The 25,645-nt window shown below is 43.7% G+C and overlaps 1 protein-coding gene across 1 annotated transcript in view; it reads left to right on the top strand.

The window, feature by feature from the left end:
• The window catches only part of pacrg (PARK2 co-regulated), a 248,082-nt gene that overhangs the window by 118,939 nt on the left and 103,498 nt on the right, over window positions 1–25,645 (top strand). The window contains exon 4 of the mRNA XM_020500838.2: window positions 1,845–1,994. Coding sequence (XP_020356427.1) covers window positions 1,845–1,994 — 150 coding nt within the window. The remainder of the gene's footprint in view (window positions 1–1,844; window positions 1,995–25,645) is intronic.

A 25,645-nucleotide genomic window follows, 5' to 3' on the forward strand; every position in this document is an offset into this window, starting at 1 on the left:
CACACTCAAACTGGAGCACCTGGTACCTACTACCATACCCCGTTCAAGGGCACTTAAATATTTTGTCTTGCCCGTTCACCCTCTGAATGGCACACATATACAATCCATGTCTCAATTGTCTCAATACTTACAAATCCTTTTTTAACCTGTCTCCTCCCTTTCATCTACGCTGATTGAAGTGGATTTAACAGGTGTCATCAATAAGGGATCATAGCTTTCACCTGGATTCACCTGGCCAGTCTATGTCATGGAAAGGTTTTTACATTCAGTGTACACTTGGCTATGTCATAGCTCATTTGTAAACAATACATTTTTATACATTACTAGCTCAAAAAGCTGAATCGGCAACAATGACAAGTTAATTAGTGGGTGATGTATATTTCAGAACCAAAGTGGGGGGGACAAAAAGCAGTCTACTTTGCCCTCCCACCCCCCCTTAATCTGATAGTGGTAGTGGGGTGGTAGACGCCTAGCCTCCCTTATTGCTCAGATCAGGTGCCTACATAGTGGCACACACACACACACACACAGACACACAGAAGTTGCCTCAGACAGATCCAGCTCATAGAGGCCCAGGTTTTGAGCTCCATCAGCAAGCGATTTTAAGAATGGAAAATTAATTTGTTTATGCAACTAATGTTAGTGCATCGAATCGTATCGCATCGAAACGAATCGCATCAAATCGTTTCAAACTAAAACGTATCGTTCACGCATCATATCATAACCCATGTCTCAAGATGCATATCAAATCCTCTTGAAAGGGAAAGATGCACATCCCTAAATTCTTGCTTGAGAAATTGCTCTTTGCTAAGAAGCATTTTCTTTCTTGCTGACCATTTTTATTGAGAACAATCACAGTAAGGTACTTAATTGTTACCCAGAAATGATTTAATATGGATAAAAATGGCTGCATTGGACCTTTAAAGCAACACTTTCTTATTGTAATGAGCCAGATAAACAACAGGTACACAACAGCAGGGGTCTGTGGAAGTCTATTGGTTTGTTAGAGTCCAAGATTAAGGGATGGTTCAAAAGGAGGAAAACATATGTAAGGAGTCACCTGAGAAGTGCCACACACACCTCTCTTCCCACCCATCTGCCCACTAACACCCACACAGAGACACGCACGCACACGCAGCGACATACTGTACATGCATGTATGTACACACACACTCACACACTAAATGTCGCCCACACACACAAGCTAGTAATCCTTAGTTACAAATCACAGATGTTTTCCTCTCTTCCGTCCCTTTTTTTCTCCCTCTTTTGTTCTCCCTATCAGCGGGAGATGGAGTTAAGTGCAGCTGTCGGCCAAATTGCCCGTGATTGTCTCTCACTTATTCCTTCCTGTCTCTGTGGTGCCTTTTGAAATCTCTGATTGCAGCCAGTCATTTCAAGTCAAAGGCTGGCACCAAAAACCATTGATTTCAGTGGAGGTAGTGTGAATGCCGCATGACCTCATTCTGTCTTTTCTGCTAAATGTGCTAAATGTTAACAATAGGGGGGCTGAATCGTTAATTCTCAATCACACACCACCCTAGGGAAAGCCTCTATGAAAACAAGCACACACACACATAACCCCATCTCCCAGACCTGTAACCCCTGACCTCTATCCTGTGTGCACTCCATAGAAATAGAATCACTAGATGAGACGTCGCCATTCAAATCAATGTATAGGTCCGGGTGGACGGCGGCCATATTGAATGTACCAATAACTATGATAATGAATTCATTCTATTTCTATGGTGCCCATAACCATGTAAATAAATGTATGGTTATGAGTGTACCCATAACAATAATAACATTCTATTTCTTTGGTGCCCTTCCTCTCTGTCTCACAGATGCCTTGAACACACGGAACAGGCAAGTGATCTGCACCACGCTGAAGGTGCTGCAGCACCTGGTGGTGTCTGGAGAAATGGTGGGAGAGGCCCTGGTACCCTACTACAGACAGATCCTGCCCATCCTCAACATCTTCAAGAACATGAACAGTGAGTCACTTACATTATAGATCTAGCCTATACTGTGTGTCTGGCAGTATGTGCATGTTGGTGAATTTGACGGGTAGTCCGAGAGGGATTTAAACGCGCGACCCTGCAACAGCTACGCTACCTAAGCCATTACGCCATCCCCAAAAATGCTGAACCACTTGGTGAGGTTGCTGGTGTTGTGCTACGGATGCTATGGTATGTTTGCAAGTATGTACAGTACAGTATGTACAGTACAGTATGTACAGTACAGTATGTAGCCTATGTCTTTGACTGATGACAACAGCGATACTGTTCACTAAGCTATATGGTGAAAGGACAGTTTGAATGGCAGATGTGGTATCTTTAATTTATATATATAGGGGGTAGATCAGCTTTACTATTGCAGATAGATTGTAGGTTCCATCAATGTGATTGTCTGTATCGTTTCCAATCCCCCATATAATTTAATATATACAGTGCCAGTCAAATCAAATTTATTTATATAGCCCTTCGTACATCAGCTGATATCTCAAAGTGCTGTACAGAAACCCAGCCTAAAACCCCAAACAGCAAGCAATGCAGGTGTAGAAGCACGGTGGCTAGGAAAAACTCCCTAGAAAGGCCAAAACCTAGGAAGAAACCTAGAGAGGAACCAGGCTATGTGGGGTGGCCAGTCCTCTTCTGGCTGTACCGGGTGGAGATTATAACAGAACATAGCCAAGATGTTCAAATGTTCATAAATGACCAGCATGGTCAAATAATAATAATCACAGGCAGAACAGTTGAAACTGGAGCAGCAGCACGGCCAGGTGGACTGGGGACAGCAAGGAGTCATCATGCCAGGTAATCCTGAGGCATGATCCTAGGGCTCAGGTCCTCCGAGAGAGAGAAAGAGAGAATTAGAGAGAGCACACTTAAATTTACACAGGGCACCGGATAGGACAGGAGAAGTACTCCAGATATAACAAACTGACCCTAGCCCCCCGACACATAAACTACTGCAGCATAAATACTGGAGGCTGAGACAGGAGGGGTCAGGAGACACTGTGGCCCCATCCGATGATACCCCCGGACAGGAACAAACAGGAAGGATATAACCCCACCCACTTTGCCAAAGCACAGCCCCCACACCACTAGAGGGATATCTTCAACCACCAACTTACCATCCTGAGACAAGGCCGAGTATAGCCCATAAAGATCTCCGCCACGGCACAACCCAAGGGGGGAGGGGCGCCAACCCAGACAGGAAGATCACATCAGTGACTCAACCCACTCAAGTGATGCACCCCTCCTAGGGACGGCATGAAAGAGCACCATTCAAAAGTTTGGACCTGCCCCCTCATTCGAGGGTTTTTCTTTCTGTCTTTTTTTACTCTTTTTCTACATGGTAGAATAATCGTGAAGACATCAAAACTATGAAATAACAGGTATGGAATCATGTAGTAACCAAAACATTTTTTAAACAAAGACAAAGGGTGGCTATTTTGAAGAATCTCTTCAAAGTATATTGATTTGTTTATGGGCGAGCTCTCGCTCCCATCCATTTCCAGGAATCAAAGGCTTGATGTTAGAGAGCTGCCGCTATTAACATGTTAATGGACAGTTTTTTTTTGTGTGTGCATGCATGTCTGTGTGCTCACTATTACTCGCTATAAAAGCTTATTTTTGTCCATACATCCCCTGAATGTCCCATATCCCATCAAGGTTGACCTTGAGTCGTGCTCATCCCCTTTCATCTAACTAGATGCATCATTTTTCCTTTTCCCATCAATGTATTGGCTTTAGACTAGAGGACAACCAACGTCCTTCTGATCCCCAAGCCTCCACCCCTATCCTACGTGACACACGGCGTCTCCAGATTGGCATTCGATAGGCAGGGCTCTTTGTGTGGCGCTGTCAAGCCTCAAAGCGTCGACACGGCCCCATTCACAGCCGGACGGTGAGAGACAGACAGACAGCTCGACTCAGACAATCCCCAAAACGCCAGTCATTCACCGGCGTCAGTGGAATGTGAAAGAAGAGTGGCATTGTGAATCAATCACTTAAACACAGGGCTTAAACAGGGCCTGAACACAGGGCTTTAGTCTATTAATCAATATCCAATTTGAATCTCTTGTCTCTTTAATTTGGTTACATTATCTCATTGCCATTTTAGCATCGGGGGAGAAGAGAGAAAAAAAGGAGAGACTGGGAGAAAAAGATAGAAAGAAAGACAAAAGGGAGGATAGAACATGGTGTCTTATTAGCACTGGGGCCTTATGCAAATCTCCTCTGTAAATTAGCTGTCAAATCAATCCCTAAACTGTTTTGGAGCGGGTGTATTTTGGGCGCAGCGGTTGGGCTGGCGAGCCCCACTAGGAATAGTTTATCTCTGCCTGATAGCTGCCCTGCTGCCTGGGTTGGCTGCTGCCTCCATCTGGTCTGGTCTGGTCTGGCATTCATTATTCCATCCCCAGCCCCCTATCACCTGGCTCGGCTGGTCCCTGCTCCTCCTGCTCCCCTCTAACAGGGGGCCAGTGCTGAGGCAGAGTACACACACTGGAATCCAGGCCTCGAATTTCCCGGTGGAATCGACGACCATGGTCGTGGATAACCCCTTGTGTGGCCGTAATGCCCCATAAAAAAATGCCTTGCGGCCATGGTGGCCATTATGCCCTTAGGCTGAATATAATAATAATAATTCCCTTCTCCCGGCTGCCACTCGCCATGTTCCCGAAGACACCTCTCATTCACATTTATTCTTATTTGCCAATGCCCGTCACGTGATCGGGTCCGTCTCAGGCATCACAGCTACGAAGTACAAGTGAAGACAGACACATCAGGATTCTTAGCGAATTCCAGCTTGTCGTTCTGTGAAAGAAATATTCGAAACAGACTCTGGGACAATTGTGAGACATTATTTGAAATTCATACAACCACTGTATATCGAACAAACATTTAAAAGCAATGAGACTGATGCAACCGATCAGAACGTAAATGTTGATGAACTATTGCTTCTTCACATTATAAGCGCAGTTAAGTTCACACTGTAGGTTATACATGCAAATGGTCCAAAATGCAATTAGCTGGAAAACACCATTCTCAAAAGCCCACTGCAATTGCGAGCGGTTTCATTTGACAGAGATTCAAATATCCTTTAGATATTTAGAAAGAGGGAAGATCTAAAGATGTAACTACTGTAGCATGTGTTGCTAATATGACTAGAATTGTGCTGGACAACGGCTGCTGGACAATGAAAGAAAGTTATTTGAAAACCAATAGAACATGAGAGAAATAGCCTACTGGTTTCAATGGCATTTTGTGTAGGCCAGTGACAACAAATCTCAATTTAATCCATTTTAAATTCAGGCTGTAACACAACAAAATGTCGAAAAAGTTCATGGGTGCTTATTAAACAGTCAATCACGGACTACAAAAGGAAATCCAGCCCCGTCGCGGACCATGATGTCTTGCTCCCAGACAAACTAAACAACTTCTTTGCTTGCTTTGAGGACAATACAGTGCCACTGACACTGCCCACTACCAAAACCTGCAGGCTCTCCTTCACTGCAGCCAACGTGAGTAAAACATTTAAACGAGTTAACCCCCGCAAGGCTGCAGGTCCAGACAGCATCCCCAGCCGCATCCTCAGAGCATGCGCAGATCAGCTGGCTGGTGTGTTTACGGACATATTCAATCAAACCTTATCCCAGTCTGCTGTTCCCACATGCTTCAAGAGGGCCACCACTGTTCCTGTTCCCAAGAAAGTGAAGGTAACTGAGCTAAATGACTATCGCCCCGTAGCACTCCCTTCCGTCATCATGAAGTGCTTTGAGAGACTAGTCAAGGATCATATCACCTCCACCCTACCTGACACTCCAATTTGCTTACCGCCCCAATAGGTCCACAGACGACGCAATCGCAATCACACTGCACACTGCTCTAACCCATCTGGACAAGAGGAATACCTATGTGAGAATGCTGTTCATCGACTACAGCTCAGCATTTAACACCATAGTACCCTCCAAACTCGTCATTAAGCTCGAGACCCTGGGTCTCGACACCGCCCTGTGCAACTGGGTCCTGGACTTCCTGACGGGCCGCACTCCAGGTGGTGAGGGTAGGTAACAACATCTCCACCCCGCTGATCCTCAACACTGGGGCCCCACAAGGGTGCGTTCTCAGCCCTCACCTGTACTCCCTGTTCACCCATGACTGCGTGGCCATGCACGCCTCCAACTCAATCATCACGTTTGCAGATGACACTACAGTGGTAGGCTTGATTACCAACAACGACGGTGAGGGCCCTCGGAGTGTGGTGCCCTTGGAGTGTGGTGTCAGGAAAATAACCTCACACTCAATGTCAACAAAACAAAGGAGATGATCGTGGACTTCAGGAAACAGCAGAGGGAGCAGCCCCCTATCCACATCGACGGGACAGTAGTGGAGAAGGTGGAAAGTTTTAAGTTCCTCGGCGTATACATCACGGACAAACTGAAATGGTCCACCCACACAGACAGCGTGGTGAAGAAGGCGCAGCAGCGCCTCTTCAACCTCAGGAGGCTGAAGAAATTTGGCTTGTCACCGAAAACACTCAAACTTTTACAGATGCACAATCGAGAGCATCCTGTCGGGCTGTATCACCGCCTGGTACGGCAACTGCTCCACCCACAACCGTAAGGCTCGCAGGGGGTAGTGAGGTCTGCACAACTCATCACCGGGGGCAAACTACCTGCCCTCGAGGACACCTACACCACAGGATGTCACAGGAAGGCCAAGAAGACCATCAAGGACAACAACCACCCTAGCCACTGGCTGTTCACCCCGCTATCATCCAGAAGGCGAGGTCAGTACAGGTGCATCAAATCGCGGACCGAGAGACTGAAAACCAGCTTCTATCTCAAGGCCATCAGACTGTTAAACAGCCATCACTAACATTGAGTGGCTGCTGCCAACATACTGACTCATCTCTAGCCACTTTAATAATGAAAAATGCATGTAATAAATGTATCACTAGCCACTTTAAACAATGCCACTTTATATGTTTACATACCCTACATTACTCACCTCATATGTACAGTGGGGCAAAAAAGTAGTTAGTCAGCCACCAATTGTGCAAGTTCTCCCACTTAAAAAGATGAGAGAGGACTGTAATTTTCATCATAGGTACACTTCAACTATGACAGACAAAATGAGAGAGAGAAAAATCCAGAAAATCACATTGTAGGATTTTTAATGAATTTATTTGCAGATTATGGTGGAAAATAAGTATTTGGTCAATAACAAAAGTTTATCTCAATACTTTGTTATATACCCTTTGTTGGCAATGACAGAGGTCAAACGTTTTCTGTTAGTCTTCACAAGGTTTTCACACACTGTTGCTGGTATTTTGGCCCATTCCTCCATGCAGATCTCCTCTAGAGCAGTGATGTTTTGGGGCTGTTGCTGGGCAACACGGACTTTCAACTCCCTCCAGTGGCTAGGCCACTGCAGGACCTTGAAATGCTTCCTACGAAGCCACTCCTTCGTTGCCTGAGCAGTGTGTTTGGGATCATTTCACTCAAAATCTCACGATACATGACCCCATTCATTCTTTCCTTTACACGGATCAGTCGTCCTGGTCCCTTTGCAGAAAAACATCCCCAAAGCATGATGTTTCCACCCACATGCTTCACAGTAGGTATGGTGTTCTTTGGATGCAACTCAGCATTCTTTGTCCTCCAAACACGACGAGTTGAGTTTTTACCAAAAAGTTATATTTTGGTTTCATCTGACCATATGACATTCTCCCAATCTTCTTCTGGATCATCCAAATGCTCTCTAGCAAACTTCAGACGGGCCTGGACATGTACTGGCTTAAGCAGGGGGACACGTCTGGCACTGCAGGATTTGAGTCCCTGGCGGCGTAGTGTGTTACTGATGGTAGGCTTTGTTACTTTAGTCCCAGCTCTCTGCAGGTCATTCACTAGGTCCCCCCGTGTGGTTCTAGGATTTTTGCTCACCGTTCTTGTGATCATTTTGACCCCACGGGGTGAGATCTTGCGTGGAGCCCCAGATCGAGGGAGATTATCAGTGGTCTTGTATGTCTTCCATTTCCTAATAATTGCTCCCACAGTTGATTTCTTCAAACCAAGCTGCTTACCTATTGCAGATTCAGTCTTCCCAGCCTGGTGCAGGTCTACAATTTTGTTTCTGGTGTGCCAGCTCTTTGACAGCTCTTTGGTCTTGGCCATAGTGGAGTTTGGAGTGTGACTGTTTGAGGTTGTGGACAGGTGTCTTTTATACTGATAACAAGTTCAAACAGGTGCCATTAATACAGGTAACGAGTGGATGACAGAGGAGCCTCTTGAAGAAGAAGTTACAGGTCTGTGAGAACCAGAAATCTTGCTTGTTTGTAGGTGACCAAATACTTATTTTCCACCATAATTTGCAAATAAATTCATAAAAAATCCTACAATGTGATTTTCTGGATTTCTTTCCCTCATTTTGTCTGTCATAGTTGAAGTGTACCTATGATGAAAATTACAGGCCTCTCTCATCTTTTTAAGTGGGAGAACTTGCACAATTGGTGGCTGACTAAATACTTTTTTCCCCCACTGTATATACTGTACTCTATACCATATACTGCATCTTGCCTATGCCGTTCAGCCATCGCTTATTTATATATTTTTATGTACATATTCTTATTCATTCCTTTACACTTGTGTGTATAAGGTAGTTGTTGTGAAATTGTTAGGTTAGATTACTTGTTATATATTACTGCATGGTCGGAACTAGAAGCACAAGCATTTCGCTACACTCACATTAATCTGCTAACCATGTGTATGTGACAAATAACGATTTGATTTGATTTAAAATAATTCCTTCGACATTCCAATGTTCGGAGTTTGGCTAATCTACTTCGAAACACGGTAAGACATGCCCCATTGTCACATGTGCTCCCTCTCCGGCCTCTAGGTCACCAGGCTGCTCGTTATGGTGCACAACTGTCACCATCGGTACGCGCATCAGCTCATAATGACACTCACCTGGACTCCATCACCTCCTTGATTACCTGCCCTAAATATGCCACTCCCTTTGGTTCCTTACCCAGGATTCACTGTTTCTGTTCCGGAATCATGTCTGTGGGTTGTTTGTGTTTCTTGTTTTGTATTTAGTTGTGTTAATTTTTTATTAAAACGCTCACTCCCTGAACTTGCTTTCCGACTCTCAGCGCACACGTTACACCCATGAAATGACAAAAAATCCATCCAGGTTTTAAACAATGACATTTATGGTTAAACAGTTTCAAAATGTTGACTGCCTCCACTCAGATTGCAAGGTGTGTGATGTTGCGGTGGACAACTGGCACTGACCTTTCTCTCCTAACAAGCAGTACCTCAGGTATGTCAACAGAATCAAGCCTTTAGACACTCATATTAATTACCCTACATTATATTTGTCAAACATTGCTGGCGTTCAAATTTTATTGGTCACATACACATGTTTAGCAGATGTTATTGCGGATGTGGCGAAATGTAGCGAAATGCTTGCGTTAAGCCTAATTTAATGCTTGGCTACAATTTCTGGTTTCTCCCTCATGTTAGCATTGGTGTGGACATGTGAGGCTATTAGCCAATACGCAGATATTGTATCACCTACATATGACTGGCAAATTAGTTATTTACATTTACACACACTTATGTTTCTCTTAACAGAATGGCTAGGGTTTTTTGGTTTTCAAATTATTTAATTGGTTATTTTGGTTAATGGCCTTGGTGCCCTAGCAGATGGTGCCCTGACCGTAGATTGCTTTGTATGTTTCGATTTTTAGTTTGGTCAGGGTGTGATGTGGGTGGGTATTCTATGTTGTAGGTCTAGGTTTTCTTTTTCTATGTGTTTGGCCTGGTATGGTTCTCAATCAGAGGCAGCTGTCTACCGTTGTCTTTGATCGAGAGCCATACTTAGGTATCCTGTTTTCCCATTTTTGAGTTGTGGGTGATTATTCTCTGGTTCGTGTTTGTTGCACCTGTCAGAACTGTTTGTTTAACGTTTTGTTGTTTTTGTTCGTGTATTCATGGTTGATTTAAAAGTTTTATGGATACGTACCACGCTGCACTTTGGTCCTCCTCTCCTTCTCCCGACGACAATCGTTACAGATGGTCTTTGTGCCCTGGCAGATTGGGCACCTCTTGAAGTCCACATGGTCTTGCCCCTAAAATCTCAAAATTCTAGGCTTGCTGGCAACCCATTAATGCTTGTCGTAGGCCTCCGTTTTAGGAAATCCAGGGTAGCGTCCCAAATGGTACCCTATTCCCTTTATAGTGCACTACTTTTGACCTTGGAGCTCTGGTCAAAAGTAGTGCACTATATACAGCAGGCAATAGGGTGCCATTTGGGATGCAGTCAAACACATACACTACTGTATGAGGATTTTACCAGATCAACACGGAAGATTGCTTCCACTCTATTCGAAAAACAAGTGCAGGCTTTTAACCTATCAAGGTCGTTATGAGCACTTGATGGGTTGTATACACAGCCTGAGGCGCTTCCTACTGGACCACTCTTGGTGACCGCTGCGTTAGAATATTGTTGTTGATGTACTGAACACTGTACACATTAACAAGCCTCATGATGAGCACAAGACATTGAAAAGGTGTTGAAAATAGCTATTTTTGGTGGAAAGGATGTTGAAAATACCTTTTTTAAAGGTGCTCACTGGGCTACTTCTATGAAGTTTGACGCAATGGTAGAGTCATCTTTTCATGAACCCCTATCACTATCACAATACTCAAAGGTCTGAATTGGAAATGTATGAATCACTCTCTATGCACTACTTAAGCCTATTACTTTGCATTTTGTACTTTGACGTTTCAAGTTCACTGTCATCTATTGAAGTCTTCCCTTTGTGCGGCATAGTTTTATTTTTGATTCATCAAAGCCTATCCATGATCTAATGAGTTTCCCACCTCCGGCTTGCTTTGTCACGCACATAATTCAATCATTCTGAACAAAAATGCAACGATCCACAAGATAGAAGCTACATTAATCAAACGCATTGCACAGATTCTACAGAACACAAGGCACAAAAGACTTCAGTCTGTGGTTGACTGGTAACCTCTTTTCCACAACGCTCCCACACAATAACTCACTACTACTGGGCCTAACCCCCCATTCCAGCAGTAGTATCCCCTCCCCCTTCGCTCATCTCCCCAGCCAGCCACAACAGAGCTCAGTGTCCGCAGCTGGAGTCTGGACAGAGCGACGGTGGGTGGGAAAGGGAAGGGGAGGGGGGACGTTTGGGTGTGGGGAGGGTATGCCAATGGCTCCATGAAAGGACATCTTGTGTCCCCCATGTGCAGCTGTTGGCTGCTGTGGTGGTGGTGGGCGAGAGGCGAGAGAGTGCCACCGCCAGCGTTCTGTCTCTGGCTCCTCTCTCAGTGTCTCAACACACTGTCCCCTTTATCAGGGCTGCCAACCCCCCCGGCCACAAGTCTCCTCTTTGTGTGGTCCCCCCAGCTATCTAACACAGCAGAGCTCTGTTTCCATGTCCCTCTCTGCCCCCCCCCCCACCCCCCTCCCGGTCCCTGTCCATACACTTCAAAGGACAGAGCTTTGGGTTGAGGTAGGCCCTGGCATCTCTCTGGGCAGCCCCGTTGGGGTCTTTAGGTGTCCTTTGACTACCAGGTCACCCTATCTCACTCTTGGAAATGTGCATGGTCTTGACCTGTGGCTGTGAGAGTGGCCCGGATGCTAAATAAAGAAGGAATTTATGCATGTCTCCATTCTCAGATACGCAATATAACTAGGCTTATGTTTGACTTGTTGCAAGCAGCCATTGCAGCTGACACTGTAATGTTTCAAAGGGAAGTTAACAATGATGAGTTATTATGGTGGAGATGATGCATTATAATACTTGATGCAGCACTTTGTTTTCTGAATCAGCTCTGTTGGGGTGTGTGTGTGTGTGTGTGTGTGTGTGTGTGTGTGTGTGTGTGTGTGTGTGTGTGTGTGTGTGTGTGTGTGTGTGTGTGTGTGTGTGTGTGTGTGTGTGTGTGTGTGTGTGTGTGTGTGTGTGTGTGTGTGTGATGACGGGGTTTAGGGTAGTGCAGAAAATCACAGATGCAATTTGCACGGCTCTCTTGTTTGCTTGCTGTGATGAATCTCATCCCTAATGGGATGCAACAAACATTCCTTATGAGGGAGCAATGTAGTCCGTCATCCAGCAAATTCCTCTCTTTTCAGGAACAGCAGTTATTTACAGTGCCTTCAGAGTGTATTGACACCCCTTAACTTTTTCAACACTTTGTTGTGTTACAGCCTGGATTTAAAATGGATTATATTGAGATTGTTTTGTCACTGGCTCACGCACAATACCCCATAATGTCAATGTGGAATCATTTTTTCCCCAAATGTTTAAAAGCTGAAATGTCTGGAGCCAGTAAGTGTTCAATCACTTTTATGGCAAGCCTAAATAAGTTCAAGCGTAAAAATGTGCTTAACAAGTCACATAATAAGTTGCATGGACTCACTATGTGTGCAATAATCATGTTTAACATGATCTCTGTACCCCACACATACAGATAAATGTATTTCAAACACAGATTCAACCACACAGACCAGGGAGGTTTTCCAATGCCTCCTAAAAGTAGACATTGAATATCCCTTTGAGCACGGTGAAGTTATTATTTACACTTTGGATGGTGTATCAATACACCAAGTCACCACAAAGATACAGGCGTCCTACCTAACCCAGTTGTCGGAGAGGAAGGAAACCATGAGGTCAATGGGGACTTTAAAACAGTTACAGAGTTTAATGGCTGTGATAGAAGAACACTGAGGATGGATCAACAACATCGTAGTTACTCCACAATACTAACCTAATTAACAGAATGAAAAGAAGGAAGCCTGTACAGAATAAAAAATATTCCAGGCACTAAAGTGGTACTACAAAAAAATATGTCAAAGCAATTAAATTTGTCCTGAATACAAAGTGTTATGTTTGGTGCAAATCCAATACAACACATTATTGAGTACCACTCTCAATATTTTCAAGCATAGTGGTGGCTGCATCATGTTATTGGCATGCTTGTATCGTTAAAGGGCAGGAGAGTTTTTTAGGATAAAAAAGAAACGGAATGGAGTTAAGCACCGGTAAAATCCTAAAGGAAAACCTGGTTCAGTCTGCTTTCCACCACCCCTGTGAGATGAATTCACCATTCAGCAGGACAATAACTTAAAAAACAAGGCCAAATCTACACTGGAGTTGCTTACCAAGAAGACAGTGAATGTTCCTGATTGGCCGAGTTACAGTTTTAACTTAAATCTATGGCAAGACTTAAATGGTTGTCTAGCAATGATCAAAAACCAAGTGAGAGAGCTTTAACAATTTTTAAAAGAATAATGGACAAATATTGCACAATCCAGGTGTGCCAAGCTCCCTTAAGACTCACAGCTATTATTTCTGCCAAAGGTGAATATAACATGTATTGACTCAGGGGTGTGAATACATACGTCAAATTAAAGCAAGAGAGGGTATGCTAAACAACTTTTGTAGAACAGCTGTGCTGCGGTCATAGGTACGAGGCGAGTACCGTAGATCAGCACAGCCGTACTAAAAAAGTTATTTTGCACAACCTTGAGTGTACAATTGCTTTTATACAACGGGTTACCAATTAAATAAAAATTATTATTTTGATTCATGTATTCATAGGCTACTATTTCATCGCTCAATGAAAATGTAGACCTAGTCCCGACTCCTGACACATGGTTGCTAGCCAAGCCGGCAAGCCGTTCATTCTGGTTAGGTTGCCAAAGACGCGACCCAGTCATTAAGTATTTTTGTTCTATATCTATGGACACGACCCAGTCGTTCGTTCTAAATGTTTCTCTTATCCCATGCTTTCTAGCTAGCAAACTATGACTAACACAGTTTGGTCAAACAGTGAAGCTATAATAACAGCAAAGTTCAGTGGTTGCTCCACTAAAAGTTTTGCAATTATGCTGCGGGACTTAGAGGTAATTTGTGGTTTAGTACGGTACCCTGCGTCACCACTTCATTGCTCCAGACCAGCGCAAGAGAGAGTTAGTGCACTGATTGCGTTTTTGGTTCTACTGTGTCACTAACTGTCAGTGAATGGGCGACATAAACCTAAATAGAAACTGATAATTGTGCACGACTTCAGTGTTACTTACTAAAACTTGTTACACTAAGGTTTTTATTATTTGATTTTGGTCTTACTGTAGTACTGTAGGCCACTCCTGACCGGTCACATTATTGAGCGCCTGAGTGGTGCAACTGTCTAAGACGTTGCATGGCAGTGCAAGCTGTGTTACTACAGATGCTGGTTCAATACCCGTGCCGACCTCGACTGGGAGACCCATGAGATGATTGTAGGTTTTTGGTTTCTCTCCCTCTAAAAACAGAAATATTTCTAAATAACAAACTGGCTTTATTTACAAATTTGTAACAATGTCTCACCCCATGTTCAAAATGGTTATTTTTCCCTCGCTCTGTAATGAACACGAGGGGAGACAGAGTGCTGGTTTCAAGCGCAGGGCGCAGCAGGTGTTTATTGCAAACGACCACAGGAGGAGGCAGGTAGCTGGGTCCAGGGGCAGGCAGAAGGTCATACACAGGGGGTCCAAAAGTGCAACAGTACAGGCAGGGAAAAGGCTAGTAGCGTCATCCAGAAGGTCAGGCAATAGGTTGATAACAGGAAATCCGATAGGCTACAGGCAGGGAATAGGCAAAAGGCGTCGTTAGTGAGGCAGGCAAAAACTAGCATACACGGAAGGATTAAATTACGGGAAAAACAGAGCTCCGAATAGAAGTGTGTCACAAAACAAACAATACCTCACAGTGATGGGGTGATAATGACATACAGGTGTGTGAACATGTGATCAGAATTCAGGTGATTGGGATCTGGAGAGTGAGCTGCGTTTAGGGGATCTAGGTGTTTGAGAGTGTGAGTTGGAAGCAGACGTTACGCTCTCATTTTACATTATTTGAAAACGAAATCATCACCAAAATGATTTTTTTTTAAACAAAGCAATTATTGTTATTATTATTAATAATTTATAATTACATAAAAGCCCGTTGGATATTCTCACAGATATATTATTAACCCTGTTATTAGCATGACAATGTATATTGGTCATATTGTTCATGGCTGCCTAGTGGCGCACAATGGGATTGCCTTACAGAGAACTCCAGCTGAAAAGCGAGCGAGGTTCAAGTCAGGAGGGCAGCTGACACCGGATGGGCCGCAGAGCCGCGCACAGAAGACCGACCTAGCCCATGGGGAAGGGAGGAGGAAGAAGGGGGAGGTGGGGTGGAACTCCACCCCGCCACACTGGCAACACTTTAAGGAGCATTGCACTAATAATGGTGCTGACTTGGGAAATGTTCCTGCTGTTCTGTTCTTAGTGTCAGTCTGCACATTTAAACTAAAACAATGTAACTAATAATGGCATCTTATGCTTTTTAAGAAATACTCTTTCAAAATGCCAATGTTTATTTAGTTATGGATAACGAATTACTATTGGAATAAATATCACTGAATTACAGAAATATCCTCCAATCCTCTATATGTAATTATTGGTGGAGAGTCACGTCATATTTTTCGATGTACTGTAGGTCTACCGTAGGCGACATTAGTCTAACTAGTGTTGAGTAATGTGCTGTTTAAAAGTGGTGTAGGTCTTATTTATTTAAAGAGCATATTGAAGCTAGAAGCAATTGGATTTGAAGCAATAGATTACAACTATTTTAGTAACGTTTCGTGCTGCTCTGAGACAAGATTGGGGACTGGTCTTGATAAATGAACAAGATTTTATTTTCACTGAATCTCCGTTTGGGTATTGGTTAGACTAGAATTAGAAAATTAGGGTGTAGAAATGTTATGCTCTTAGTGTAACCTTTATTTAACTAGGCAAGTCAGTTAAGAACAAATTCTTAATTTACAAGGACAACCTCCTCTTTCCTACCCGTCATGGAATTGAACCCTGGTCTCCTGCGTGCCTGCACGACACAGGAATTCTTTAGTTAACCTGTGGAACCCCGTTCCGCTAGCGTAACCCCCCCCCCCCGCAACAGCCAGTGAAAGTGCAGGGCTCCAAATTCAAAACAACAAAAATCTCATAATTAAAATTCCTCAAGCATACAAGTATTTTACACAATTTTAAATATATAATTATCGTTAATCCAGCTACACTGTCTGATTTCAAAAAGGATTTACAGCGAAAGCACCACAAACGATTATGTTAGTTCACCACCAAGCCACAGAAAAACACAGCCACTTTTCCAGCCAAAGAGAGGAGTCACAAAAAGCACAAATAGAAATAAAATGAATCACTAACCTTTGATGATCTTCATCAGATGACACACATAGGACTTCATGTTACACAATACATGTATGTTTTGTTTGTTAAAGTTCATATTTATATAAAAAAAATCTGAGTTTACATTGGCGCGTTACGTTCAGTAGTTCTAAAACATGCGGTGATTGTGCAGAGAGCCACATCAAATTACAGAAATACTCATAATAAACATTGATAAAGATATGACTAGTCTACATGGATCTTTAGATAAACTTCTCCTTAACCTGTAGTGACGCCCAGCCAGTGAACGGGACCGTTATCATCATCTGACACTAATTAGCATAACGCAACGGACATAAATCTTCCTAGAAAATCTTCCTATTCATGAAAATCACAAGTGAAATATATTGGAACACAGCTTAGCCTTTTTTGTTAATCACCCTGTCATCTTAGATTTTCAAAATATGCTTTACAGCCAATGCTAGACAAGCATTTGTGTAAGTTTATAATAGCCTAGCATAGCATTATGCCTTGCTAGCAGCAAGCAACCTTGTCATGGAAATCAGAAAAGCAATCAAATTAAATCGTTTACTTTTGATGAACTTCAGATGTTTTCACTCACGAGACTCCCAGGTAGATAGCAAAATATTATTTTTGTAGGCGAAACAGCTCCGTTTGTTCTTCACGTTTGGCTGAGAAATGGCCCGGAAATTGCGGTCACCACAACACCGAAATGTTTTCCAAATTAGCTTCATAATATCGACAGAAACATGGCAAACGTTGTTTAGAATCCATCCTCAAGGTGTTTCTCTAATATCTATTCGATAATATATCCGTCGGGACAATTCCTTTTTCTCTAGGACCGATTGGAGTAATGGCTACCACACATTACGCGAGAATCTCTCTCGGAGCCACCATGTGACCACTTACGCAATGTGCCCCCATACGGCTATTCTTCAACAGAAATGCGTAAAACTACGTCACAATGCTGTAGACACCTTGGGGAATACGTAGAAAGCGTAAGCTCGTTGAAGGTACATTCACAGCCATATAGGGAGTCATTGGAACGCAGCACTTTCAAAACCTGGGGCACTTCCGGATTGGATTTTTCTCAGGCTTTCGCCTGCAACATCAGTTCTGTTATACTCACAGACAATATCTTTACAGTTTTGGAAACGTTAGAGTGTTTTCTATCCAAAGCTGTCAATTATATGCATATTCTAGCATCTTTTCCTGACAAAATATCCCGTTTAAAACGGGAACCTTTTTTTCCAAAAATGAAAATACTGCCCCCTAACACCAAGAGGTTAATGCAAACGCTGTGTCAGATTTTAAAAAAAACTTTACGGAGAAAGCAAACCGAGATCTTCATCAGAATGCTCTCCCAGGAATCCCAGTTCCACCATAAATGTTTGATTTGTTCGATAATGTCCATCAGTTATGTCCAAATATATTCTTTTGTTAGGGCGTTTGGTAAACAAATCCAAAAGCGCGTTCAGGTCGCGCCGAACGTCGGACGAAAAGTTCAAAAAGTTCTGTTACAGCCCGTAGAAACATGCCAAACTAAGTATGGAATCAATCTTTAGGATGTTTTTAACATAAAACTTCATTAATGTTCCAACACAATTCCTTTGTCTGTACAAATGAAGCGGAACGTAGTTACCTTTCACGTGAGCGCACCAGACCGAGGCTGTGGCACTCTGCCAGACCACTCACTCAAAAAGCTCCCTCCTTTAGAGTAGAATCCTCAAAACAGTTTCTAAATACTGTTGACATCTAGTGGAAGCCTTGGGAACTGAAACATAACTAATATCCCACTGTATCTTCAATGGGGGCTGAGTTGAAAAAATACAAACCTCAGTTTCCCCATTTCTGGTAGGATTTTTTTCTCAGGTTTTTGCCTGCCATATGAATTCTGTTATACTCACAGACATCATTCAGTTTTAGAAACTTCAGAGTATTTTCTATCCAAATGTACTAATTACATGCATATTCTAGCTTTTACGGCTGAGTAGCAGGCAGCTTAATTTGGGTGCGTTTTTCATCCAAGCTACCCAATACTGCCCCCTACCCCAAAGAAGTTAAATAGCCCAGTACTGTACTCCCGACCGTCACGTTGGACAGCGACATATTTTGGTTCCAACCTAACGGAAACCCAGAGGATTTTTCATTTTTCTTGGAATAGAAACACCATATAATATTAATCAAATTAATTAAGCAAGTACCAGTCAAAAGTTTGGACACACCTACTCATTCCTGGGTTTTTCTTAATTTTTACTATTTTCTACATTGTAGAATAATAGTGAAGACATCACAACTATGAAATAACGCACATGGAATCAGTTGAGAACAAATTCTTATTTACAAGGACAGCCTACTCCTTCCTCCCTGTCGGGAATTGAACCCCGGTCTCTCTCGTGCCTGCATTCTCTAGTACAGCCACTATTGAAGGCTATCAAATGCTTCTCAACGATGCCCTCTGGTGGTCAAACTAGCACTTACTAGCATTAATGGTACCAGTGGTTCACACTTAAATAACGTGCTATAGAATTCTGCGTCACGATGCAAGCTGTGCCGCAGTAAGCTGCAACTTTTTAAGTGCGAACCACTGTAGCTGCATTTGCATTTGTTAAGGCTGTTTTGGATACATCCATAGCAATGAGCCAATGATGTACGATTTCGCCTGGCATAGAAAATGTGCTCTCTCGTCAGGACACTGTTCAGGGGAGCTAGGCAACTACACAGCTGGTAAGACAGCAAACTTTCTGCATTTCATTTTACCTCTTTTTCTATTGACATCCCTTTGTATATATCCATACAAATGATGCTGATTCATGATTTTGACTGGCTGAGAAAAGATGTCTGTCTCATTCTGACACGGTGATTCATTCTCAATAGGACAGTAGAAATCAAATTTAAATATTGAAAGAATGTTGCAAATGTCTAGAGACAGACATGTTTTCACTTTATCATAATGGGGTATTGTGTGTAGATGGGCAGTTAAAAAAAATGCTTATCCATTTTGAATTCAGGCTGTAACACAACAAAATGTGGAATAAGTCAAGGGGTATGGATACTTTCTGAAATCACTGTAGAGTTCTTTAAAGAGAGAGAGTTAGAAATAGAATTACTAGAATGGGCATCCCTATTCAGGTCAATGAGTCTATGATGGGTGGATTTTATACCTATGGTCGGAGAACTCCGTTAGCTATTTACAAACTTCTATCTACACTGAACAAAAATATCAATATCAAAAAACTCAATATGTAAAGTGTTGGTCCCATGTTTCATTAGCTGAAATGAAAGATCCCAGAAATATTCCATATGCACAAAAAGCTTAAATGTTGTGCACAAATTTGTTTACATCCCTGTTAGTGAGCATTTCTCCTTTGTCAAGATAATCCATCCACCTGACAGGTGTGGCATATCAAAAAAGCTGATTAAAGAGAATGGTCATTACACAGTTGCACCTTGTGCTGGGGATAATAAAATGTGACATTTTAAAATGTGACATTTTGTCACACAACACAATGCCATAGATGTCTCAAGTTTTGAGGGAGCATGCAATTGGTATGCTGATTGCAGGAATGTCCACCAGAACTGTTGACAGAGAATGTAACGTTAATTTCTCTACCATAAGCTGCCTCCAACTTCACTTTAGAGAATTTGTCAGTATGTCCAACTGGCCTCACAACCGAAGACCACGAATATGGCGTTGTGGGGGCGGGCAGTTTGCTGATGTCACCGCTGTGAACAGAGTGCCCCATGGTGGAGGTGGGGTTATGGAATGGGCAGGCATAAGCCACGGATAATGAACACCTTTGCATTTTATCGATGGCAATTTGAATGCACAGAAATGCTGTGATGAGATCCTGAGGCCCATTGTGTTGCCCATTTCTTTAAAGATATCTGTGACCAACAGATGCATATCTGTATTCCCAGTCATGTGAAATCCATAGATTAGGGCCTAATCAATTCATTTTAATTTCCTCATATGAACTGTAATTCAGTAAAATCTTTGAAACTGTTGCATGTTGCGTTTATATTTTTGTTCAGTATAGTTGAAGAGATTTGACTTCTTCGGTCCAACTTTGATTAAGTGATCAGGTGAAGAGGTCAAGGGCCAATCACAGGTGGGAACCCTGCATTAGCTCCTCCCTCCGACACGTCATTTAGTGCAGGTGTGGGAAGCTTTACACAGATTCTCCAGGCACCTCGATCTATCAGCCACACCAATGTCAGAAATAGCAGCACCAACACTTCCTGTCACTGATAAGCAAGCCAAACTAAGTGAGCCTCCATAGATTCTTCTTCAGCAGCTACACCAGGCATTTTACAATTTCTGGGCACAGACGTCAGTTCAAAGTCTAGTTTTGAATTACAGTGCATTCGGAAAGTATTCAGACCTTTTTTTTCCACATTTAGTTTCCTTACAACCTTATTCTCAAATTGATTAAATCATTTTTTCCCTCGTCAATCTACACACAATACCCCATAATGACAAAGCAAAACATATTTAGATATTTTTTTGCAAATGTATAAAAAAAATATTAAAAAAAATATGACTTTTACATAAGTATTCAGACCCTTTACTCAGGACTTAGTTGAAGCACCTTTGGCAGTGATTACAGCCTCGAGTCTTCTTCGGTATGACGCAACAAGCTTTGCACACCTGTATTTGGGGAGTTTCTCCCATTCCTCTCTGCAGATTCTGTCAAGCTCTGTCAGGTTGGATGGGGAGCGTCGCTGCACAGCTATTTTCAGGTCTCTCCAGAGATGTTCGATCGGGTTCAGGCTCTGGCTGGGCCACTCAAGGACATTCAGAGACTTGTCCCGAAGCCACTCCTGCATTGTCTTGGCTGTGCATAAGGTTGTTGTCCTGTTGTTGTTGTCCTGTTGGAAGGAGAACCTTCGTCCCAGACTGGTTTCATCAGAACACATAATCTTGTTTCTCATGATTGAAAGTCCTTTAGGTGCCTTTTGGCAAACTCCAAGTAATGTGCCTTTTACTGAGGAGTGACTACCCTTTGGCCACTCTACCATAAAGTCCTGATAGGTGGAGTGCAGCAGAGATGGTTGTCCTTCTGGAAGGTTCTCCATCTCCACAGAGGAACTCTGGAGCTATGTCAGTGACCATCGGGTTCTTGGTCACCTCCCTGACCATGACCCTTCTCCTCGATTGCTCAGTTTGGTCGGGCAGCCAGCTCTTGGAAGAGTCTTGGTGGTTCCCAACTTCTTCCATTTAAGAATGATGGAGACCACTGTGTTCTTGGGGACCTTGAATACAGCAGAAATGATTTGGTACCCTTCCCCAGATCTGTGCCTCGACACAATCCTGTCTCAGAGCTCCACGGACAATTCCTTCGACCTTTGCTAGATGGAAATGTTACCATGTCATTGGATTTAGGGGAAAAAAAATGAAATCCCCTGATGTTGACTTTTTGCAAATTCAATCCGTTTTCCACATCGATTCAACGTCATCACATAGTTTTTTTGGGGTTGAAATGATTCTGCCTTGATTCAACCATATTTTGCCCAGTGGAAATCTGTATTCACAAAACGTCTCAGAGTAGGAGTGCTGATCTAGGTTAATCAGGTTGTTCTGTCCATATGATCTTATTCATTATGATCCAAAAGGCAAGACAACAGATGCTATCATGCTAACGATGGATCAACAACAGCCAAATAGCATCTTGGTGCTCAATCCTGGCAAAGTTTCTTGCGGGCTAGGCTGTGTGTTTTTCACTCAGCTGTTATGACTATTTTCTCCTCTTATCGCCGAGGTGTTGGTCCCTCGTCCCCCATTTGTCACTGACACCCTCCCTGTGATCTAGTTAATTTGCCCTCCTTTATCTTCCGCTGTGGAATGTGGCCAGCGACGATAACACCCCCGACAAGACTCAGACACAAGCACGCATGCACGCTCACATACCCCCACCCCCTTCCTCTCTTTCTTTGTCTACCTGTCTGGCGCTCTGTCTTCCCCCAGCCAGCCGGCCAGGCAGTCTGTGGGCGATGGTGGTTTTTGCCGGGCGGGCAGCGACTCAGTCTTCCTCTCCGGGGTGGGCAGCCCAAGCCTGGGAGGCTCTGATGGCTTTGTTACACCACCACTCTGAGATGTAGCAGTTAAGAGCTGACCCCGTGACCCGCCTCCTGTGAGTAAAAAATCATCTGTCCTCGGTTGCAACACTCACTCACTCAAATTGCTTCTGGAAGCAACTTCATCACAATAACTGTTTGTCGAGAGCTTCATGAAATGGATTTCCATAGATGAGCAGCCACACACAAGCCTAAGATCACCATCAATTCCAAGCGTCGGCTGGAGTGGTGTCAAGCTCACCGCCATTGGACTCTGGAGCAGTGGAAATGCGTTCTCTGGAATGATGAATCACGCTTTACAATCTGTCAGTCCGATGGGCGAATCTGGCTTTTGCGGATGCCAGGAGAACGCTACCTGTCCAAATGCAGAGTGCCAACTGTAAAGTTTGGTGGAGGAGAAATAATGGTCTGGGGCTGTTTTTAATGGTTCAGGCTAAGTCCCTTAGTTCCAGTGAAGGGAAATCTTAACGTTACAGCATACAATGACATTCTAGAATAATCTGTTCTTCCAACTTTGTGGCAACAGTTTGGGCAAGGCCCTTTCCTGTGTCAGCATGACAATGCCCCCATGCACAAAGTGAGGTCTGTACAGAAATGGTTTGTCGAGATTGTTGTAGAATACTTGACTGGCCTGCACAGAGCCCAGACCTCAACCCCATCGAACACCTTTGGGATGAATTGGAATGCCGACTGCGAGCCAGGCCTAATCGCCCAACATCAGTGCCCGACTTCACTAATGCTCTTGTGGCTGAATGGAAGCAAGTCCCCACAGCAGTTCCAACATCTAGTGGAACGCCTTCCCAGAAGATTGGAGGCTGTTATAGCAGCAAAGGGGGGACCAACACCATATTAATACCCATGATTTTGGAATGAGATATTTTGACAAGCATGTGTCAACATACATTTGGCCATTTAATGTTGTTCATTGACTACAGCTCAGCGTTCAACACCATAGTGCCCTCCAAGCTCATCTCCAAGCTTAGGACCTCCATCTGCGATTAGATCCGGTACTTACTGACAGGCCGCCCCAGGTTGTAAGAGTAGGCAACAACACATTATCCACGCTAACCCTCAACACGGTGGCCCCTCAGGGGTGCGTGCTTAATCCCCTCCTGTACTCCCTGTTAAGCCACAACTGTGTGGCCGCACACGGCTCCAACACCATCATCAAGTTTGCTGACAACAAGTAGGCCTTATCACAGACGACGATGAGACGGCCTATAGGGAGGAGGTCAGTGACCTGGCAGTGTTGTGCCAGGACAACAACCTTTCCCTCAACGTCAGCAAGACAAAGGAGCTGATAGTGGACTACAGGAAACAGAGTGCCCGAGCTTGTCCCCATCCACATCGCCAGGGCTGTTTTGGAGCGGGTCAAGATCCACTGTGTCCACATCACTAAGGAACTACCATGGTCCACACACACACCAACACAGCTGCACCATTGAGATCATCTTTGACTGGCTGCATCACCGCTTGGTATGTCAACTGCCCTTAAAATTGTCAAAGACTCCAGCCACCCAAGTCATAGACTGTTCTCTCTGCTACTGCACAGCAATCGGTACCAGTCCACCAAGTTTGGATCCAACAGGACCCTGAACAGCTTCTACCCCCAAGCCATAATACTGCTAAGTATTTAGCGAAATAGCTACCCGCACTGTCTGCTTTGACCCCCCCTTTGCACCAACACTTTTGACTCGTCACATTCGCTGCTGCTACTGCGTATTATCTATCCTGTTGCCTAGTCACTTTGCCCCTACCTATGTACATATATGCCCCAAAAAATGTATGTTCGCTTTGATAGAAATGTTACAAAAGTTGGCTCTTAATTGACAGAAAAGGGCACTTTAGAGCGATAAATTATACATTTAATAAAAACATTTGGACCTACGAATTTAGTCAATCCAAAATGTTTTAAATCCAATGGTCACTTTATGGGCGCCATAGTCTCGTTTTAATCCAACGTCTAGAATATGATTTTGGTGGGCACAAAAATGCTAACGACCCTTTTAACAATCTGGTGTGTGGTTCTCGGTCGCGGCCTGACAGCTCATGACAAGAGGCGGGGAGTGTGTTGTGTTCCTGCAATCCAGTTGATTTGCGAATTTTCATCAACATTTATGCCATATTGGCTTAGATATGATGATATGATGATTTTAACATTGAGCTCCAGCCAATGCTATTGTCCCCACAATAATGTTGAAGTAAGTTCATGTGGGTCCCAGTTCATAAATATTATTTTATTGAATTACCGTCTCTAGCTGCTGTTATAAATGGATGCACCATGCATTCCCTGTGTAGATAGTGGCATATTAGGGGGCAGGGACACACATACACGCACAGACACACAACACACACATACACTGCACCCCTGGCCCTCTGTAATCAATCATCCTCCACAGACATACCAGACACAGAGCTCCTCATCGGTACAGACAACAAGCCTCCCTTTCCCAGAACACACACACCTCATCACCAGCAGTGTCCCCGCGTACCCCTCACCACTGGGAGATATCTATCAGGCAATCACAACCTGCCACCCCTCTGCTTTTAAATCACAGGCCCCCTGTGAGAGGGAATGAGGGAGGAAGAGAGAGAGAGAGAGAGAGAGAGAGATAGGCAACTGTCAGGTAATGGCAACCTCCCTCCCTCACTCCCTCACTCGCTCCCTCTCACTCAGCATGCTTCACAGCACATAATGACTTTTCCCTCTTCCCCCATGTTTAAGAAAGACAGTGGGAAATATAGAAATATATATATTAATGGAATTTCCCCTCTGGATATGCGCTGCCTCTGATAATTTCTATTGTCAGCAGGTCCAGGGCCGGCCAGCCAATCAGAGCAAAGACGGCGGCCCCTGGGCCTCCAGCCGCTTTGCGGCTTCAATTTAAAGGTCACCTGATAAAGCGCCTGGCTCCTGCATAATCTGGGCCGCTGCTCGCTCACTCAGCTCAGTTAGTCGCTGCATCCACGTCATGCTCTCTCTCTCTCTTTCTCTACCTCTCTTTCTCTGTCTTTCTCTTATTTTCTGATATAGGCCTCTCATTTCTCTTTCAATCGCTCTCAATCACTCTCTATCTTTCTCTCCTCGCTCTTCCTCTTCTTCTATCTTTCTCTCTCTCTTTCCACTCTCCATCTCTCTCCCTCTCTATATATATCTCCAATTCTCCCCTGCTCACAGTAATATATTTATTCATCCCCTCCTCGCTCACTTTTAATCTCCTCATTTCTTGTTTTGTGGATGACTGATTATCCTTTAGCTTCCATTTACCTTTTTCTCCATTTTATGTCAAGTT

This window comes from Oncorhynchus kisutch, linkage group LG14 (genome assembly GCF_002021735.2).
Source record: "Oncorhynchus kisutch isolate 150728-3 linkage group LG14, Okis_V2, whole genome shotgun sequence".
In the NCBI taxonomy this organism is placed as follows: Eukaryota; Metazoa; Chordata; class Actinopteri; order Salmoniformes; family Salmonidae; genus Oncorhynchus; species Oncorhynchus kisutch.